Here is a 20,000-nt window from a genome sequence, read left to right as displayed (position 1 = left end):
TTAAAATTACGGCTGTATGATTGATGACCGGAATTTGTCTATTTACTTGACCTTGACCTTGAACTTGACCTGGACCATCGACCTTAATATGTATTAACTGGCGTGGATTTTCATACACTCAAATATGAACCAAGTTTGAGTTCTTTGTGACAACGATGTCTAAACTTATAGCTGATTACATGAACTGGACATTTTGCTTGATTGTGACCTTGACCTTTGATCTTGACCTTTCAAACTTTAATCATTTCCAGCTTTTCACATAAAACCTAATCTCTGCAAGTTTCATTACTCTACGATTAAAATCGTGGCCAGGAAGGTCATCCCCAGTGCACAGACAAACAAACGCAACACACAAGCACACAAACAGGGGGTAAAACATAAACTCCTTCCAACTTCGTTGGTGGAGATAATTACTATAGCCCCTCTACCCAGAGATACTACCAGCATATACGCATAAGTAACTTGACGAAAATGGTCAACATATTCTGTAGCTAAATAAACAATGAATTCACTAGGAACATTGAGCATTGCAGTTAGATTTGTCTTCTTTACTTGTGCTTATTCTGTGCTGGTGCCTCTATTCAGAGAACATGAGTTGGGCAATCATGTGCATTATCAAACACATATTCAGTGTCCCCGATTACATCAGGTGACCATAAAAAAACCTAGGGCAGTTTCATCAACTATAATGGCCTCAGGAGCAAAGCGATGAACCCGTCTTCCCAAAAAATTTAACCCACAAGGAAATAAGATCGCATAGATCATACTGTTTCTTGTCTCACCCCATAAGTAACCTCATATATACATTAAGTTTACCCAGTTGCCTCCTCAAAATCATATGTGTAAGTTCACAATATTAGAGTTATTACTTTTCGGTGGGAGGATAAACTAACTTAAAAAGTTTTTTGTAATTCTACTAAAAGAGATGAAAAATTACTTGGTTCTAGAAATAATGAGCTCTTCCATAAGCGATTCATTCTTAATAATTCGCCGATAATATTAGCTATTTTGGTTTCAAGCAACAGTGAAGAGAAAAGCCAAAAGTACTTGTTCCAACTGCACCTGTTTCACATACTCACTCTAACTCACTCACTATAAACTTAAATTTTTTTCAATTGTTTCGGCTTCATGTTATATTTTGAATCCAACTCATTAATCACACCACCGTGCATCTACAATTTAGCCTCTATTTTAACACCAGAGATGGATGGCAGACGTAAGCACTGGTATCATCAAATACTTAGTTCTCCCTGGTCCTAACTTGGAAACGCATGCTAGAATTACTTACTGCTTTTCTAGATAAAATATTCAGTGCCTAAGCTGAAGCACTTATACGTGGTAATGCCTGGGGGGTCCGATGCCCATCTGCATGATCCCTTTGATAGGTTTTCATTTACCTTCTTGGCACATCCATCTGCCACTGCTACTGCCACTGCCACTGCCATATCCAGGGCCAAATTATTCATATGCAAATTATCCGCCAACTCTGCCTTTCCCTGAAGTTTGAATGCCAACCCCAACGCTGTGAGCCCTTTCAGAGTCGCCCTAGCCCCCAAAAACAGAAACGACAAGAGCAGCACATCCATGAACTTGTCATCAAGCCAATTGATTAACATATCCAACTTTCCATTCACTGTTATCTCAGATCCACACAAGTACTTAGGGCAGAAATATTTAGAAAATCAGCACTTACTAATACAACACTTACCTTAATGCATTATTCACCTGTTTATACAAATCACATCAAAGAGAACATCTAAGTTATTTGTAACTATGACATTACAAAAACTGAGGGCACAAACAGAAAAATTCTCTTACTCACTAACACCTTGAATGCTACACATGCCAGGGTTTGGAAATACATACTTATTCAAACTTTTGAAAACAACATCCTCAGTTATCAAGTGAATATGTGTCTGATGGTGTTCTAGCACTACCCTACTAGCAATATGTATGACTTTCGTCGTAGGTTTTACATCTTTGACCAAGTATGGACCCACATACGCTGGTTCTAACTTATGTTTCCTTGGCTTTGGTCTCTTTAAATAAAGATCTCCCACAAACACTCCTTCGACAGGTTTGTTCCAAAACCGATAATCATAGTCCTTACACAGTTCTTCATCACTTTCCAGTACAAATTTATAAGATAATCGCAGTAATGTTTCAGAGTACAGCTAGATCCCTTTTGAAGATTAATCATGTCTGCATGTGGTAATACGAGCTCCTGTCCGTACTATAGAAAGAATAGCATATCCTTTATCGATACAGGGTACACAATATTCACTGTCAATTTAGTGGTTTGGTAGTGGGATTACCTCAAACCAATAGCTCGGGTCATCGGCCATCTAGTAACATAAAATTTCCGCCCCCTTAGTATGTGATTCCAATAAAATATTGGCTAAGGGACTATATGCGGCCAAAGTTAGATAGGTTACATTCATCAGGATAGTGACTTCTTGCATATAAGAGTTTATAAATTCTTTTCTATTATAATATGCCATTTTATCTAGCATACATTAGTATCAGTGTACTTGGCAAATACATCCATAAAACACATACATATTTGTGCTGCGGCACACCAAGAGAAAACGCTTTATAGATATTACTAGGCCCCACAGGCCACTTTCTAACTTCTGGTACGGTGAGTCGGGGCTCCATAAAGCATTTACAGGAATGACACATCTTTATATAGTTTTCTATTGAATTTAGCATTCCTACTCAAAAAAGGGATTCACGTACCCTTTTAAATCCCTAAAGTGCCAGCATATGAACGTACATGAATTATATGGATTACTCAATTACCTAAACAGGCAAGAAGAACTATCCATGTGCAGTAATCACATTCTGTCTTTCCTTCATAAGTACAATACAACAATTCATTTTCTATTAAAAACTTTCCTCTCTAAGAGTCAATTACCATTTCTCATTTTCTATTCAAATCTACTCTAGGGTTAATTAGATGAGAATAGCTGGTTCTTTGCTTAACATCATTATTGATTTCTTTAGTAATAGACCCTAGACAGTAGTTGTAGATGGGCATCATAGTGACTATAAGAATGTAATATCTAATGTTACCCCGGATAGTGTTCTTGGCTCATTACTGTTCATACTATATATGCATGATATGCCGTTTGGCCAGGAAAACAAGCTTGTTGCATATGTAGATGATGATATTCTCAGAATCAATTCCACCTCCTGAATATAGACCTATGGTTGCTGAATCCCTTAATACATATCTAGCTCGAGGGCCATTAATAATGTCTCATTGACTATATAGAAGTCATTTAAGATTTTAGATAAGATTCTTGTTTGCAAATGTACTTTTGAGAAGCACATTCGGTCGGTTTCTTCTTCTATTGCACACAAAGAATGGCTTATTAGGAAAATCTATTAAGATTTTTGGTGGCCATTCTCCTCTTGGGAATTCTTTCATTCTACTTCTTTTGAGTATTGTTCGTTTGTCTAGTCTACACTTCTGACTCTCATCTTGATTTGTTGGATAGAAACATGCAGTCTATTAAATTCTTTATTCCTGATCTGATTATTAATCTCGGTCACCATCATTCAGTTAGTTCTTTATGCGTGTTACAAAATTTTTTTCATAATTTAGATCATCTACGGCATTCAGATCTTCCTTTATTGTACCATTCTGTACATAGTACTAGGTATACCGTTAATTTTAACATTTATGCTTTCTTCATCATAAGGCACAATTATGCTACACAGTATTCTATGATTTTTATCCCACTTGTGACCAGATTATGGAATAATATTCCTGCTCAGGCAGTTGAATTAGTGGCTTCATTAGTTAGAACTTTTTGTGATTCCTTTTCCGTTGGACAGGTTGTCACGAGTCTTGTTTTATAGTATTTATATGACTGGTGATTTTAACGTTGTTATTGATCTTATAATTTATATTATATATATCGTATATATATATATATATATATATATATATATATATATATATATATATATATATATATATATATATATATATATATATATATATATATATATATATATATATATATATATATATATATATATATATATATAGTTTAATTGCTATTTTCAAATTTCTTTTTCTGATTGGAATATTTTCCCTGTTGGAGGCCTTGGGCTTGTGGCATTCTTCTTTTCCTACTAGGGTTGTACCTTGGGTTTTAATAATAGTAATAATAACATTTCAATATAAAAAAAAATGCTTTATTTACATTTCCCCATTTTTTTCTAACAAAATGTGTCACGCTGAATTCAGTGCTATTTAGAAAATCTAGGGTTTTTGATGCAATTATCAGTTTCTTTCTATCTTCATTTGTTGGCTAGCTTTGCTAGGAAGCGTGAACCTAAGTAGGTTGACTCATGACGTCATTGCTCACCATAAAAAAAAATTAGCTTTTTGTAATTAATCACATCTCATAACCAATCAATTGGCAAAACGTGGAAGATCAACATTTCTACACAATTTTCACATACAATAAAGTCTTCTAATATGATTCTTATATTTTTAATGAATATTTCATATTATTTTTAGCGTTTTCTTCTTTTTACTACTTTTAAGCACTGTAAAGATATTCTGCCCACATCGTGAAAAATTTCAATTATTCATCGGCATAACACATTGAACCAGGTGTTTATATGCATTATAGTTTGTCCGTACCGAGGCGCAAAGAAAAAAAGAAAACATATGGAGGTGTGTCAATTTTGCCCCATACCAAGTCATGAGCCTGGCACCAATTTTGTTATGGCCGGGATCACCAGAGGATTGAAAATTGATTATTACGTTATGATTAGGAATCCATTTTACTCTTGGGTTGAAGGCACTTCATTAAATAATTTTGTAATTAGGGCTTTATCATTGTTTTTGTTTTCTTATGAAAACTCAAATTTCCATTGATAAGATTCATCGAACTATGACAATAGATTTGTTTATTCTTTTTCATTTTCTTTCACATATGGTTAAAGATTCTAGCAACCACTCGAATGTAGAATAACACAGCGGAAATGAAAATAAAAGGATAAGAAATAAAAGCAAAAACAGAAGTTTTTGATCTTTTCTATTTTTTTTTTTTCATTTTGTGGTGTGTACAGCTTCCACCTATAAAAAATTAAAACAGCATAACACAGTAGAATAGCATGAAAATTATAAATAAAATTATTCGAGGATCTGCAGTTCACAGTTCATGCCTGATTTTGAATCCACGTTTAAAGGAGTGTGGAAACATTAATGCAGCTCTCTCTACCCCGGATGAGTTAGAATGTGTATTCCTCTTCACTACAATATATTAGTCTTACTAAAAAGGAACGAGCTCCTAATACTTTAGTATTGGGCTTCCCAGTTGACACAATACTCTCACCTCCAGGTGATTTGCCTTCTCTCTGCACAAACATTTCACTCATTTCTAAAAGTTCGTCCATATCACCTTCAAACATGGCAGTTAGAACATGACCCTATTTTGGGCTCTCTTATTTATCAAGCTTAATCACATATTTAAACTCTCTCTCTCTCTCTCTCTCTCTCTCTCTCTCTCTCTCTCTCTCTCTCTCTCTCTCTCTCTCTCTCTCTCTTAAATATAACAAATGTTAATCCACTCTACCTTAGGGTTAGCGCCATTTCTTCTACTCTCTCGTAGAGCTGAAAGAAAAAGACTATCATTTAATAAACACTCAGCTTATATTTATGTAACAGACACGTAGATAATTGATTATCAAATGCACTCAGAAAACTTACAGCTACGATTATTACACTAATTTTCACCCAAGATGAAAAATAAAAACGACTGTTTGTATAATTGGATCACACAATTCATAAGTAGCTGACACACACAAACGACAATGAAACTTGAAATTTATGAACAGGGATGGTATCAAGCCGTAGAATTCGTCAGCATTTATCAGGCTTGGTGCCATGGGCCGGGTGTGGCTGCCTTTTTTCCCCCAGCTAAGAAGATCGTATAGTACACCTTTTTATTACTATGATTACCATCTTAGCTGTAACTCGTGTTCTGCGAATTTGTTTGACATTAATCAGGGCGTCATAATTTCTGTCAGTCGCTTCATTTGTCTTTTGAGATGGTGATTTTAAATTGCAAAACTTGGCTACGACTTTAGTATAAAGGTTATTTTACTGAAATGACATCTTTAAAGTAATATGAAAATATGAAATTAGTTGAAATTAGTCCCATATGTGACTTTTCAAGCAGTTAAAACTTCCCTTTTTATATAGATTTTGTTGAGATGAGAAAGTTCCATAAGCCCCTGCGTTGCATACTGTTAACAACAAATTAATAATAGGAAAAAAGAAAAACTACTGTGACTTTAAGGAAAATTTGTGACTGTAATTTTCATGTTGCAGTTGTAATTCTGAAGTTATACTTAAAAGTATAGTCCATATCGAATAGGATCTGGGTGTTCGGATACAAGCTACAACACTAGTTGGAAAAACAGAATGCTATAAGCCCGAGGGCTCCAACGGGGAATATAGCCCAGCGAGGAAAGGAATTAAGGAAATTACAAGTAAATTTTCCACATATAATCTATGAAAACTTTTAAAAAACAAGAGGAAGAGAAATAAGATAGAATGGGGCAATGAAAGACCTTGTTACAGAGGCTAAGGCAGTCTCTTCGACAATTTTCGATTAGCCTAACAGAATAGTACAGTTGCTTTTCCTGTTGATTCCTGCAGTTCGATAAGTATTGTGGAACTCTGTTAATAATTTCCTTTATCATAAAGGAATACAAAAGGAAATTAATTTTTCAACTCAAAAAAAAAAAAATCGCAAACCATTGAGTAAGGCTGTCGATGATCCTATCATTCAAGACAAATAAAAAAGTCTGTCTTTACAGCATTATCATAGAGAGAGAGAGAGAGAGAGAGAGAGAGAGAGAGAGAGAGAGAGAGAGAGAGAGAGAGAGAGAGAGAGGTGTCATCCCTCCTCTCTTTCTCTCTCATACTTTTGTAGTTAATGCTGTAAGGACATCGCTCCCTCCGTCATCCAGCATTCTCATCAAATTCTCCATTTCATTTAATTAAATTCTCTTTTCGCCACACTGTGGTTCACTGTATATATTTATTCCTCCCTCAGAGCTACAATTTTATGTATTTATCATTTCGCTACCTATTTCTATTGACTTGTATTTCAAGCATTTGTACGTGTGAAAAAACACACATATTGGCGGTTAGTTCAAGCCAGATTGGCGCCTGCGCCCATGCTACTTTTCCGTCCGGACCTTGTATTATATTCTCGCACATGTTTGAATAAACGGTCAGTTGTTGTTGGTGATAGCTTGTCTCACTGTCCTTACAACTGGTGACCTCGGAGTTGAAGTAGCATCAGCGGTTTTGGCTTTGCCATTAACGGACTTATTACGGCCGTGCTACCTTCTTTTACTCCGTTACCTTAGGCGTGAGCTTCGGCCTTTGCGCCTCCCACACCTCGGTGCATTTGTAAGGCAGTAGGATGAGCTTAATCGACATATCAACTTCCCACCTCTTCGCCGACTCATCGATTGACCACAATGGCGGATTCAACCCGCCCATCACGCCCAACGGCCTCGCCTCCACGCCCAAAGTCAAACTGCCGCCGTTTTCTCAACACAACACCGCTTCCTGGTTCCTGAGAGCGGACGTACTCTTCTGAGTAGCTAGGCTCAGCGACTCCTGCGCCAAGGCCGACATCGTTCTCACCTCCATCCCAGAGGAGGTATTCGACAAGATTTCCCCATGGCTCGACGCCCGGGCTGGCCAAGTTTCCTACGACGACCTGAGAACGAAACTCATCGGTATCTACTCACTCTCCGTTTCAGCAAGGGCACAGAAAGTCCTGGACCTCACCGGCAAATCCATGGGTGACACCTCTCCTGTCGAGGCGTGGGACGAGTTGACCGGCCTGCTAATGCTTCCCGAGACCGACAGCAACGGCCGACGGCGTGAGATTAGCCTATCTAGCGAGATTTTCCTTCGACGCCTGCCACAGGACGTAAGGGCCCAATTGACGGACGCCGACACACTTCCGATGAACGAACTCCTGTCAAAGGCTCAGAAGCTCCACGAGGCCTCCAAAGCATCTCGCCTCGGGGCATCATCAGTATCGTCTTCGTTCTCCTCCTTCAGCTGCTCTTCCATAGACTCTTCAGCAACGCCTCCTGACGACGACGACGAGATCAACGCTCTGGCAAGGAGGAAACCACCGCAACCGACACGTCCGAACCCTAGGCCTAATCCAGCATGGTGCTTCTACCACCAGCAGTTCGGCAGCGACGCCAAGAAATGTAAGGCACCATACAATTTCCCTAGAACATGATGCCAGAAGAAACCACCTACCACCATCGCAGTTGCAGGAAACCAAAGCAGGAATGGTTTCTATATCTCAACACCGTCTCCAACCATAGACTCATGGTCGACACCGGCGCTATGCAGTCAACGTTCCCGCCGTCACAAGCCGACCTAGACCGTGGTCCCACCAAAGACGCCCCCTCGCTCGTCGCCGCCAACGGGTCTCCCATACGTGTTATGGGACTAGGATTCTCAGGATATCTATCCTGGGCCGTTCGTATTCCTGGCCCTTCGCCATCGCTGACGTCAGTCGCCCCCTCCTCGGTGCAGATTTCCTCGCTCACCACGGACTACTTGTCGACGTTGCCTGGAAACGCCTCATCGACACAGAAACCTGCCTGTCCTGCGCCCTGAGAGCCGGCCCTGCCACAATGTCCGTATCCGCTGTAACGACGCAGCCCTACGCCGACCTTCTGCAAGAATTTCCAAGCACTGGATCTACCACCACATCACGACGACGGGACCTCCTACACACACCAAATTCCGCCGCCTCCCGCCCCAGAAGCTGAGGGACGCCAAACGCGCCTTTGAGGACATGGAACGCATAGGTATCTGTAAGAAAGCATCGAGCCCCTGGGCATCTCCCCTACACATGGTAAAGAAGCCTGACGGGACCTGGAGACCTTGCGGCGACTACAGGCGCCTCAACCTCATCACAACGCCCGACCACTACCCTCTGCCCAACATGCAAGACCTGACGAATGCGTTGCATGGCGCGAAATACTTCACCAAGATGGACTTTCTCAAGTCTTACTTCCAGGTCCCCGTATTTCCAGAGGACATCCCGAAAACTGCCATTGTGACACCGTTCGGATCCTACACCTTCGCATACTCAACCTTCGGTCTACGCAATGCGGGGGCGACCTTCCAACGCCTAATGGATAGTATCCTGGGCGACCTACCATTCTGCGTCTGCTACGTCGACGACATCCTGATATTCTCAAGGACCAAGGAGGAACACCGGAGGCACGTCCGCGCCGTCCTCAAACGCCTGCAGGAGAATGGCCTAGTTGTACGTTTCGACAAATGCACATTCGGCGCTGAAGGAGTGGACTTTCTCAGTCATCGCGTGTCCTCGAGTGGGGTAAAACCCATGACAACCAAGGTGGACGCCATCAGAAAGTTCCCGACACCTACGACCACCCGCCAACTTCAGGAGTTCCTGGGGATGGTCAATTACTACAGGCGCTTCATCCCCAACATCGCACAGACCCTGACACCCCTCGACGACGTCCTGAAGGGAAAGGCGAAGAAACTTGAGCGGGGTTCCCCACAACAACACGCATTCACCCGGACAAAGGACGCCCTCGCAAACGCCACCACCCTGGCTTATTTCGACGACAACGCCCCTCTGCGACTGACGACCAACGCCAGCAACGTCGCCTGTGGGGCTGTGCTGGAACAGCTCGTTGATGGTTCTCCTCGACCATTGGCATTCTTCAGCAGAAAACTGTAACCACGAGATACAGCACCTTCGATAGGGAGCTCCTCGCCGTCTACCTCGCCGTCCGCCACTTCAGGCACATCCTGGAGGGCACACCCTTCACCATCGCGACGGACCATCAACCCCTCGTACACGCCTTCACAAAATTGACAGACGCATGGTCCTCCCGACAACAACGTCATCTTGCAGCAATTGCCGAATTCGGCTACGTTCCCGGAAAGAAAAACCCAGTCGCAGATGCCCTTTCAAGGATTGAAATCGACACAATCCACCTGGGAATTGACTATGCCAACCTCGCATCCGAGCAGCGCACCGACCTAAAGGCACAGTATCACCTGACGGGGCCATCTGCGCTCAAGATAACTGCAATTCCCCTCGGGCCAGCAGGAGTAACTATCCTCTGCGACACCGCCCACGTCCCTGGATTCCGGCTTCCTGCAGAAGAAAAATATTCAACATTATCCATGGACTTTCACACCCCTCGGGACGCACCACTGCTCGCCTCCTGTCTGAAAAGTTCATCTGGCCTGGGATAAAAAAGGATGCCCGGGAATGGGTGAAGACATACATCAATTGCCAGACAAGCAAGATAAGCCATCACACCGAATCGGGGATAGGTGATTTTCCCCAACCGAAAAGACGTTTCGGTCACATCCACATCGATGTCGTGGGACCTTTGCCGCCTTCGGGATCTGCTCGCTACCTGCTGACAATCATCGATCGCTCCACGAGGTGGTTGGAAGCATCACCGATGACCGAAGCTACGACCCAAGCATGCGCCGAAGCCCTTCTGTCAAGCTGGGTGAGCAGATTTGGCGTTCCTGACGACATCACGACAGATAGAGGCCCCGCTTTCCTGTCAGAGATATGGCTCGCTCTGGTAAACCTGATGGGAACAACACTCCACAGCACCACGGCATACAACCCCGCAGCAAACGGCATGGTCGAACGAACTCATCTCGCCCTCAAGGCGTCCCTGATGGCGAGCTGCACCGACGGGGACTGGAAATCACGACTTCCTTGGGTACTTCTCAGCCTTCGCACCGCCCCTCGCGCAGATGGCGAGCCATCGCCCGCTGAAAAGGTTTACGGAGAGGCGCTCGCAGTTCCCGGCGAATTCTTTCCCACATCAATCGACGACACACAGCTGGATCATCTTAGGGACATCGCCAGAAAGTTCAGGCAATGTCTTAAAACTTACCAGGACAGAACTAAGCATTTTAAGCCAAGGAACCTGGACGACTGCGGGTATGTTTTCGTCCGTGTCGATGCTCATCGACAGCCGCTAACCAGACCCTATCGAGGCCCCTACCGAGTAATCAAGAAAACGACGAAAGCCTTCCTTCTCGACGCGCATGGCCAAGAGGACTGGGTCTCAATACACCGCGTGAAACCGCGTTTCTCGAAGGAAGCGACACTGCCTCCACGGGACCTGGCAGATCCAGAGTGCCACCTCAAAACAAGGCGCCCAATGAGAAGAAAAGCAACAAACGATGACGAGAGGTAGCGACCCATACGCCGACCGCCGACGCGCCCCTCCGTTCAAGAACAAGAGGAACCCTCCAACGCCCGAAACAATACGAAGACTAGTCTCATCAGCCCTCTACACCGCCTGATGTCTTGGTGGGGGGAGTACTTGTAAGGACATCGCTCCCTCCGTCGTCCAGCATTCTCATCGAATTCTCCATTTCATTTAAATTCTCTTTTCGCCACAGAGCTACAATTTTATGTATTTATCCTTTTGCTACCTATTTCTATTGACTTGTATTTCAAGCATTTGTACGTGTGAAAAAACACACATATTGTGGCGGTTAGTTCAAGCTAGATTGGCGCCTGCGCGCATGCTACTTTTAAGTCCGCACCTTGTATTATATTCTCGCACATGTTTGAATAAACCGTCAGTTGTTGGTGGTGATAGCTCGTCTCACTGTCCTTACAATGCAAACTCAAGAGGATACGCCCAGACAATAGCGTAGCCAGGGGGGGGGGGGGGGGGGCAAGGGGGGCAATTGCCCCGCTGGGGAAAATCTTGCCCCCCTTGAGAGGGGTCTCCTTCCCCCCCCCCCCCCCCCCTCAGAATTTAAAGTTTTCATGTCGTTTGTTTTAATATCTCTACTGAAATGATTGTACATCTATATTATGGGATCAAAGTGTGTAAGTTAGAGCTCTCAACACTGATATCTACATGTGTTATTTAATACACATTAGACGGAGTCAGAAATCGTACAATAATTTTCACTTATTTGTTACTAATTAAATAAACTTTAAATTTGGTTATGGTTATAAGGAAAAAAACATGTAAAACAGTGCTGCTGAAAATTGTACAATTGAAACTTAAATCCTATTGCAAATTATGTGGATATGTTACTACTAGTGACGCTTGGAAGACAAAATTAATAGCAGAGGAATACGAATGTGTTAGGTATCAAATCTTATACTCCCAACTCAACTATCCAATATCGTAATTTATCTAAATAAATAGTCTTGATTGAAAGTGACTATTCCTACTAAAACAGTTCATCATACTACAACCAATCTTACAAGCCCAGTCTTAGAACTGCTGGCTTACAGACCCCCTGCCGCAGGGCTTCGGCCCTTTGGGCCTCGCATAGGGCTGCCCCCTTCAAATATGACCTTGCCCCATGCTTGGCTCCCCCTCTGAGACACCCATGGCTACGCCACTGCGCCCAGATGGCGATACATGTAAACACCGCAAGCGAATGTTAAGAAATTGGCTCAGCCAAAGCAACACATGGTGATGATACAATGCAGAACATAACATATATTGCTAGGGTGAAAAAAAAAATCAATATCTAAAGAAAAAGATTTGATGAAAGAAAAGAAGATTAGTCTCAATGACAAAATATGATTGGGAAATTTAATATTCGAAGTATGAGTCATTGGAAAAAGTTACATCTTTCTCTAACGTATTATTTCGCATAATGTACACCAATATCTAGACTATGATATTTTTACTTGAAAAAATCTAGATGCAACAGTGATTCTAACATCTATTTTTGCGAATTTTTCATAACTGCTGTAGCGATTAAGAAAATGATAAAAACTCAACAGTATCCTTCTTAACAAAAGTTAAATGAAGAAGTAGACTCTACTTGGTCTTCAGTGTAAGATCATCTGCTGCATACATTCTCATCATTAGGTATATTTATCATCTGCTGCATACATTCATATATAATTTTCATCATTATATATATTATAATAAGGAGAGGCTATATATATATATATATATATATATATATATATATATATATATATATATATATATATATATATATATATATATATATATGTGTGTGTGTGTGTGTGTGTGTGTGTGTGTGTATAAACAGTAGATATCTACATACACACATACAACTACAAACACAAACATACACACACACATATACTTTGTAAGCTGCTAATTGCTATTCCGAAAGGCGGAAGAATGCCAGCTGCCTGAAGGATGAGTATTCTGATCCCGATATACAAATGAAAGGGAGTTGTAATGGAGTGTTCAAAATAAAGAGGGATAAAATTACGATCTCATACCTTTAAAATCTGGGAAAGAATGATATTTCGAACATCCAACAAGGTTTCATGCCAGGCAAGAGCGCAACAGATCCAATATTTTCTGTATGATAACTAACAGAAAAATAGAGAAGGAAAAATGAACTTGTATATGATATTCATTGATCTGGAAAAGACATATGACCATGTACCACGAGATGAAATTTGGAGAAGTTTAAGGGTCTAAGGAATACCTGAAGTAAATGTAAATCTGGTCAGGGATATGCATGAAAGTGGTTCAACAACGGTTCAGTATGGTATTCAATTTACAAGTAGGCCGTCACCAAGGGTCGGCCTTAAGCCCAGTTTTATTCACTTACTTACAGAAGATCTGAGACGTGAAATCCCATGGACAATACTGTATTCAAATTATGGATTTTTATGTGCTACTGATGATGAAGAATTAAATATCAAAGCAGAGGGAAGGAGGAACTTCCTGGAAGAGAGGGTCTTAGAATAAATAGAATCAAGACTGTAGGAATGTGCTGTGAATTTGAGGAAGCAGAAAGGGAGAGAGGGGTAGATCTTGAGATCAGCTTTCATAAGTTGGAAGAAGTAGGAAGTTTTAAATATCTGAGGTCTGTGATCCAAAATAAAGGAGACCTAGATAAAGAGTTGACTGGAAAGATACAATGAGGGTGGAATAGCTGGAGGAAATGTAGTAGGGTGCTGCGTGATCGTAGGATGCCAATTAAGCTAAAGAGCTAGATCCAGCACCAGCTGATGAGACTTGCAATGTTGTACTCGTTCGAAACATGGCCAACTAAGAGGAGAGATGAGATCAGGATTTATGTAACTGAAATGTGGATGTTGAGGTGGCAATGTGAACTTACAAGGAAGGATAAGATAAAAACAATAGTATTAGAGGCACTCTCAAAATATTATCAGCTTCAAACAAGGTGAGAGAAAGTAGACTGAGATGGTATGGACATATAAAGAGACGAGAGGAAGACCATTTGACAAGGAAAATTATGGATATGGGACTATCTGGTGGGAGAGGGTTAAGTAGACCAAAATTACGATGGATTGACTGTGTGAAAAGAGATATGAGGGAGTTGGGATTGAGTGAGGAAGATGCACTGGACCAAAGGAAATGGAGAAATGTGTTAAAGAACCATTATAGAGACCCAAAATAGGGACAAGCTCGTAGAAAAAGAAGATATATATATATATATATATATATATATATATATATATATATATATATATATATATATATATATATATATAAAGTTTTAAACGTTCTATTGTAGGCAGTCTCTGAAAATGCCTTCAATTGTCACAGTGGCTATATTGAGTTAGGTATGTGTTTCTTTAATAAACAGTTTAAGATATTTTTTTCTTAATATTGCTTTGACAGCATATGTTTTAAAGACTTTTTTGCTGGTTGGTGTACAAAGCCCTGATCAGGATGTTCTTTGTTTTTATGGTATTATAAGATTTGTGAGAGTGCCCAATGTGGTTGGTGACTGCAATGGCAGGCAATCATAAAAACTTTACCAAATTATTAACCCTGCCCGATACTAGACAACAGCAAACCAACCCCTTAATATAGGGATAATGGTGGAAAAGAAGATATAGAGCCTTAGAGAGGTAACTGACAATCCAGGTTAGTTGCCTTTGTGTCCTTTGAGTGCCCTTAGGTGCTACCCTAAACGTATATAAGCAGTTTGACAACATATATAGAACATTTTCATCAGCACAAGGAGAGTAAAGAAGATGATGACAAGAAATACAATTTCTTTTTGACTACGGGAGGTCTTTGACCGTACCCTTCCGCCACCCTCACCTTTCACCCAAGGAGGAGTTTGAGCTAGAGTACAAGATGTCAGGGGAGATAGCATAATCCAGGCATTTAAGAAGAATCTCTGTGGCGTACATACTAGAGGCCTGCACGTGGAAACGTCAGATACCATTTACTGCTCATTACTTGCATAAATTGACCCACAGATCCCTAAACACCTTTTCTTTGGGGCCTGTAGTAGCTGCACAGCAGGTGGTATGGCTACCTCAGCCCCTCTCACAGGATCATGAGCATCAGATTGAGGATGGAGGTTACACATTAGTTTGGGATGAAAATGAAGAATGACTGCCCTTTTCTTTTCCTTTCAATCTTCTCTCTTGGGGCATAGCATTAAAAAGCCTGTCAGCTGGAATCTTTTATTATTATTATTATTACTAACTAAGCTACAACCCTAGTTGGAAAAGCGTGATGCTTTAAGCCCAAGGGCTCCAACAGAGAAAAATAGCCCAATGAGAAAAGGAAACCAGGAAATAATAACCTAGAAGAAAATTAATAAAAAGCAAAATAAAATATTTTTATATCATTAACACCATTAAATTAGATCATTCATATATAAACTATAAAAACTTCATAATAACAAAAGGAAGAGAAACAAGATAGAAATAGCATGCCCGATTGTACCCTCAAGCAAGAGAACTCTAACCAAAGACAGTGGAAGACCATGGTACAGAGGTTATGGCACTACCCAAGACTAGAGAGAAATGGTTTGATTTTGGAGTGTCCTCCTAGAAGAGCTGCTCACCATAGCTAAAGAGTCTCTTCTACCCTTACCAAGAGGAAAGTAGCCACTGAACAATTACATTGCAGTAGTTAACCCCTTGTTGAAAGAAGTACTGTTTGGTAATCTCAGTGTTGTCAGGTGTATGAGGACAGAGGAGAATGTGAAAAGAATATGCCAGAATATCTGGTGTCTGTGTAGGCAATAAAAAAATGAGCCATAACCAGAGAGAGGGATCCAATGTAGTACTGTCTGGCTAGTCAAAGAATCCAATAACTCTCTAACGGTAGTATCTCAATGGGGGCCTGTTGCCCTAGCCAACGTACTACCTCAACTACAGGTAAGCCCCACTCAGCCTGCAGCTGTTCTATATGTAATATAGAAGTATCATTCTACACACTCCTTACAATGGGGAGTGTGTCGTAACCAAGCAAACCCATTACTATACATATGACACATGGAATAAACCAAGAAACCCATTAGGATGCATATGTTACTTGGTTGGAACCACACAAACCAATTAGTATACATATAACTCAGCATTACCACACATAGATCCTTTATTGCATTGCCCATGGACCGCTGGTATAGGCTCACACTGGTGCGCAAGATTTAAGGAAACTGAACTCACTACCTACAAGGTCTGAGAAGGAATCCCAGGATTAGTTTTCCAGCCAGTTTGAATAGGAACTTCCTCCCATATAATGATAATTCTAGTCTGTTTTTGTGAAAGAACAAATGACAAATTTGGAGATAATTCGTATTTATCCTAACTATACAAACCTGAGTCCTTTAGTCATACTTCCCCTCCATCACCAGCCCCATGAAAGTCCCAACTGCAATCAAAGTGACTATTCAGTGATTAAGCAAGGGGGTGGGGCTTCCCCACTCCCAGTCGATAACTACCAACAAACTGTTAATACTTTGTAATGAAATTTTAACTACCATATATCCCAGCTTCACTGTTTATCTATCCTATGAAAAAGACTAAAGTTTGTATAGTGAGGAAGAAGAGAAATTATCTCCATATTTGGTATATTAATGGCAGGTATGATGTTGCTTTACCTCTAAAAAATTAAAGAGCTAAATTGAGGTTACTTAATAATGTTAATAGCACTAAGGTGAGATTAGCTGTACTCAATCATAAATTTGTGAAAAATCCTCATCTAAAAGTACTTACGAGTTATGGGCTGTAAAATGTTATTGTTGAGGTCCGTTTTTCTAAATTAGAAAGTTCTTCCCCACTTATTATATGACACATAGACCTGCAATTAAAGACAGCGCTTCCTCAAAATTTAAGCTTCTGTTCGATGCTTCAGCAAAAGAACTTGATAGTATTTCCTTGAATGATTGTTTGAAATCTGGTGCTTATTTAATTCCTAACCTTCTAGAAGTTTTGTTACGATTTAGCAGAAGGAATATTGCTTTGACAGTAGATATTTTAAAGATTTTTTTTTTTTGCTGGTTGGATGTCCTTTGTTTTTGTGGTATTATATGATTGTGAGAGCGCCCTTTTGGAATACCATTTGTCCATTTTTACTAAATCATAGTATTAAACATCATTCAGATTCATTCAATGATTCAATTATAGTGCAGGAGCTTAAAGAAAATTTGTATGTAGAGGATTAGCTGTCAGGGGCAGATACTGTTGAAGAGGCTAGTAAGATGATTAGCAAAGCTCAGAGTATGTTATTAGAAGATGGTATGACTTTCTTAGAGTGGCACTCTAACAATGACTTGTTCCCACACGAATACAAACCTTCATGCTTTAATAAGAGAATTAATCCACGAGCAGCTGGAACTCTGCAGTTATAAGACAATACATTATTTAAGCGTTTTTTTTTAAGCGATTGCCTATTTAAGCGATATAACTTTAGAGCGATTTTTGTAAAGCAACACTTGTAAACAAAAGGAATAAAAACTTGTTTGGCAATAATCCATATAGGCAGGGCAAAACAGTATCTTGCACTAGCACAAGAACTGTAAACAGTTGATAAAAATACCCAGACATACTTTAAAAGTCCTGTCAATAAACCACTGTTTATATTCAGCCATTAATTTTACCATACATTTTGTTCCAAAAATTAGAATCCTGTCCTCGTCTTCCGCACCAGAGTCAAATAGAAGAAACTGTTCTCCTGAAGAAGTAACTGTATATTCTATAGGTAGGATAAATACAGTTCTTCGCTTTCTGTTAATAATAGCTGCTAAATTTTTATTTGTAGTAACTTGCGTAGCTACTTCCTGACTTAAGGTTTGTACCTCATCCTGAATAATCTTGTGTGGCACATCTGCGGTAGTTGCGGCTTTTTCTTTCAACTAAGAATCAAGTTTCTTTACCTCAATCTTTGATGGACTTGGTAGGTGGCAATGTTCCCTTTGACACATGGAATTTCATCCGTACTACATACAGCGCTGGTAATCAGCCGACCTTTACATCCTTTTACGGTGCAACACCAATTTATGGTAGTCTTTTGTTCTTTGTCTCTGCGGTACAGATATCCGTTATAAGATACAAGTTTCCCACCGTTTTTTAAGCTGTCTATAAATTCCATTATGGGTGCAGAGGAAAACTCAAACTCAAAGTGAACTGAAAATATCTATATAGTCTAACTTGAAATTGGTATCAAAACTTTTAAAAGAAACTCCCATTTTAAACAATTACTATTGTCTTAAACACGTCGTTCTAAAGCAGTTATGTGAAAACTACATGCTATTTTTAAACAACTACTATCATTCTTAAATACATTGTTTTATATTGTATTTAAATGCATAGCTTCTATTCTTAAATAAGTAATTCCAATTTTTTTTTTTATTGGTCTGCTCCAACGTGCGTCGCTCTTTGGCAGATATCGCTCAAAGTGGATCACTGAAAAGAATATCACTCTGTCAATTATCACTCTAGAGTATGAGTGCCGTTATCTGCGTCTGCTAACTTGACCATCTAAAACTTTTTTTTCATTATTTCTTTTTTCAAGTACACATGTTTATGCTGAAGGCAGACATACGGACCTGCCTGAGAGTGTTGGCAAACTGTGGCCAGTTTATGAGCAGTAAAGAGGTTAATCCTCATTCATTATGTCCTTCATACAGGAATTGTGTTTGACCCTTGGATTCCCACTGTATGAAGTGTAAGGTGTTGCAACCCTCTCAGTGGCAGGTGCATGGCAAGTTAAGGAATAAGAAGGGGAAGCCAGAATCTTCCTCCTTGTGCTTAGCCTCAAGGGCAAAAAAGTCAGCTAGGTCTATTCTCCCACCCTGAAAGGCAAGGTTGCTACCTGGTGGGTCAGGAAGTCCGGGGAAACTTGCTGGTATGAGACTGATGTTTCACCAGAATCATGAAATGTAATTAGCCTTCAATTTTCTACTAATTTTGATCCTCTGGTGGAATGATTGTTAGCAACCTTGCCTTTTACTTGAAAACATTAGGGTTCGACCCCAGCACAAGGTAGAAATTTATTTTCATTTGAGCCCAAAATGTGTTGTTTTTTCTATCCATATTGACTCATTAGGCGTAATTTGAATTATAAGCTGTCAATTGTGTTCCCTGGTAAGCCGGGAAGTTGGAGAAAACTCGCTGGTATGAGACTGATGTATCACCAAGTATATCCTGAAATACAGTTAGCACTTAGGTTACACCAGCTTTATAGCCTCTGGTGGCATGATTGGTAGCGAGATTGTCTTTCATTCGAAGAGACTAGGGTTTGATCCCGGTATAAGGTAAAACATTATATACATATGTGCATACACACACCCACACACACACACACACACACACACACACACACACATATATATATATATATATATATATATATATATATATATATATATATATATATATACATATATATATATATATATATATATATATATATATATATATATATATATATATATATATATATATATATATATATACTGTATATAATAAATTTGTGTTTAATATATATATTGGGTCTTCCAACTATTCTAGTGCCTTGTCCAGCTGAGTTAAACGTTTGGTGAGTTAATCTCTCTTGAGGCGTGCGAAGAACATGCCCAAGCCATCTAACATCTACCCCTCACCATGATTTCATCAACACATGGCACTCGAGTAATCACTCTTATATTTCAATTTCTAATCTTG

The 20,000-nt window shown here is 40.1% G+C and overlaps 1 protein-coding gene across 2 annotated transcripts in view; it reads right to left on the bottom strand.

Moving 5' to 3' along the window:
* Nucleotides 1–20,000, bottom strand: part of LOC137641347 (carbohydrate sulfotransferase 4-like) — a 215,363-nt gene that overhangs the window by 136,706 nt on the left and 58,657 nt on the right. For both annotated transcript variants that reach the window (XM_068373813.1, XM_068373811.1), the window contains exon 2: nucleotides 5,601–5,638. In XM_068373813.1, coding sequence (XP_068229914.1) covers nucleotides 5,601–5,638 — 38 coding nt within the window. The remainder of the gene's footprint in view (nucleotides 1–5,600; nucleotides 5,639–20,000) is intronic.

The sequence above is a fragment of the Palaemon carinicauda genome, chromosome 5 (genome assembly GCF_036898095.1).
Source record: "Palaemon carinicauda isolate YSFRI2023 chromosome 5, ASM3689809v2, whole genome shotgun sequence".
Taxonomy (NCBI): Eukaryota; Metazoa; Arthropoda; class Malacostraca; order Decapoda; family Palaemonidae; genus Palaemon; species Palaemon carinicauda.
The sequence above is the reverse complement of the archived record's forward strand: the minus strand, read 5'-3'. Positions and strand labels throughout refer to the sequence as shown.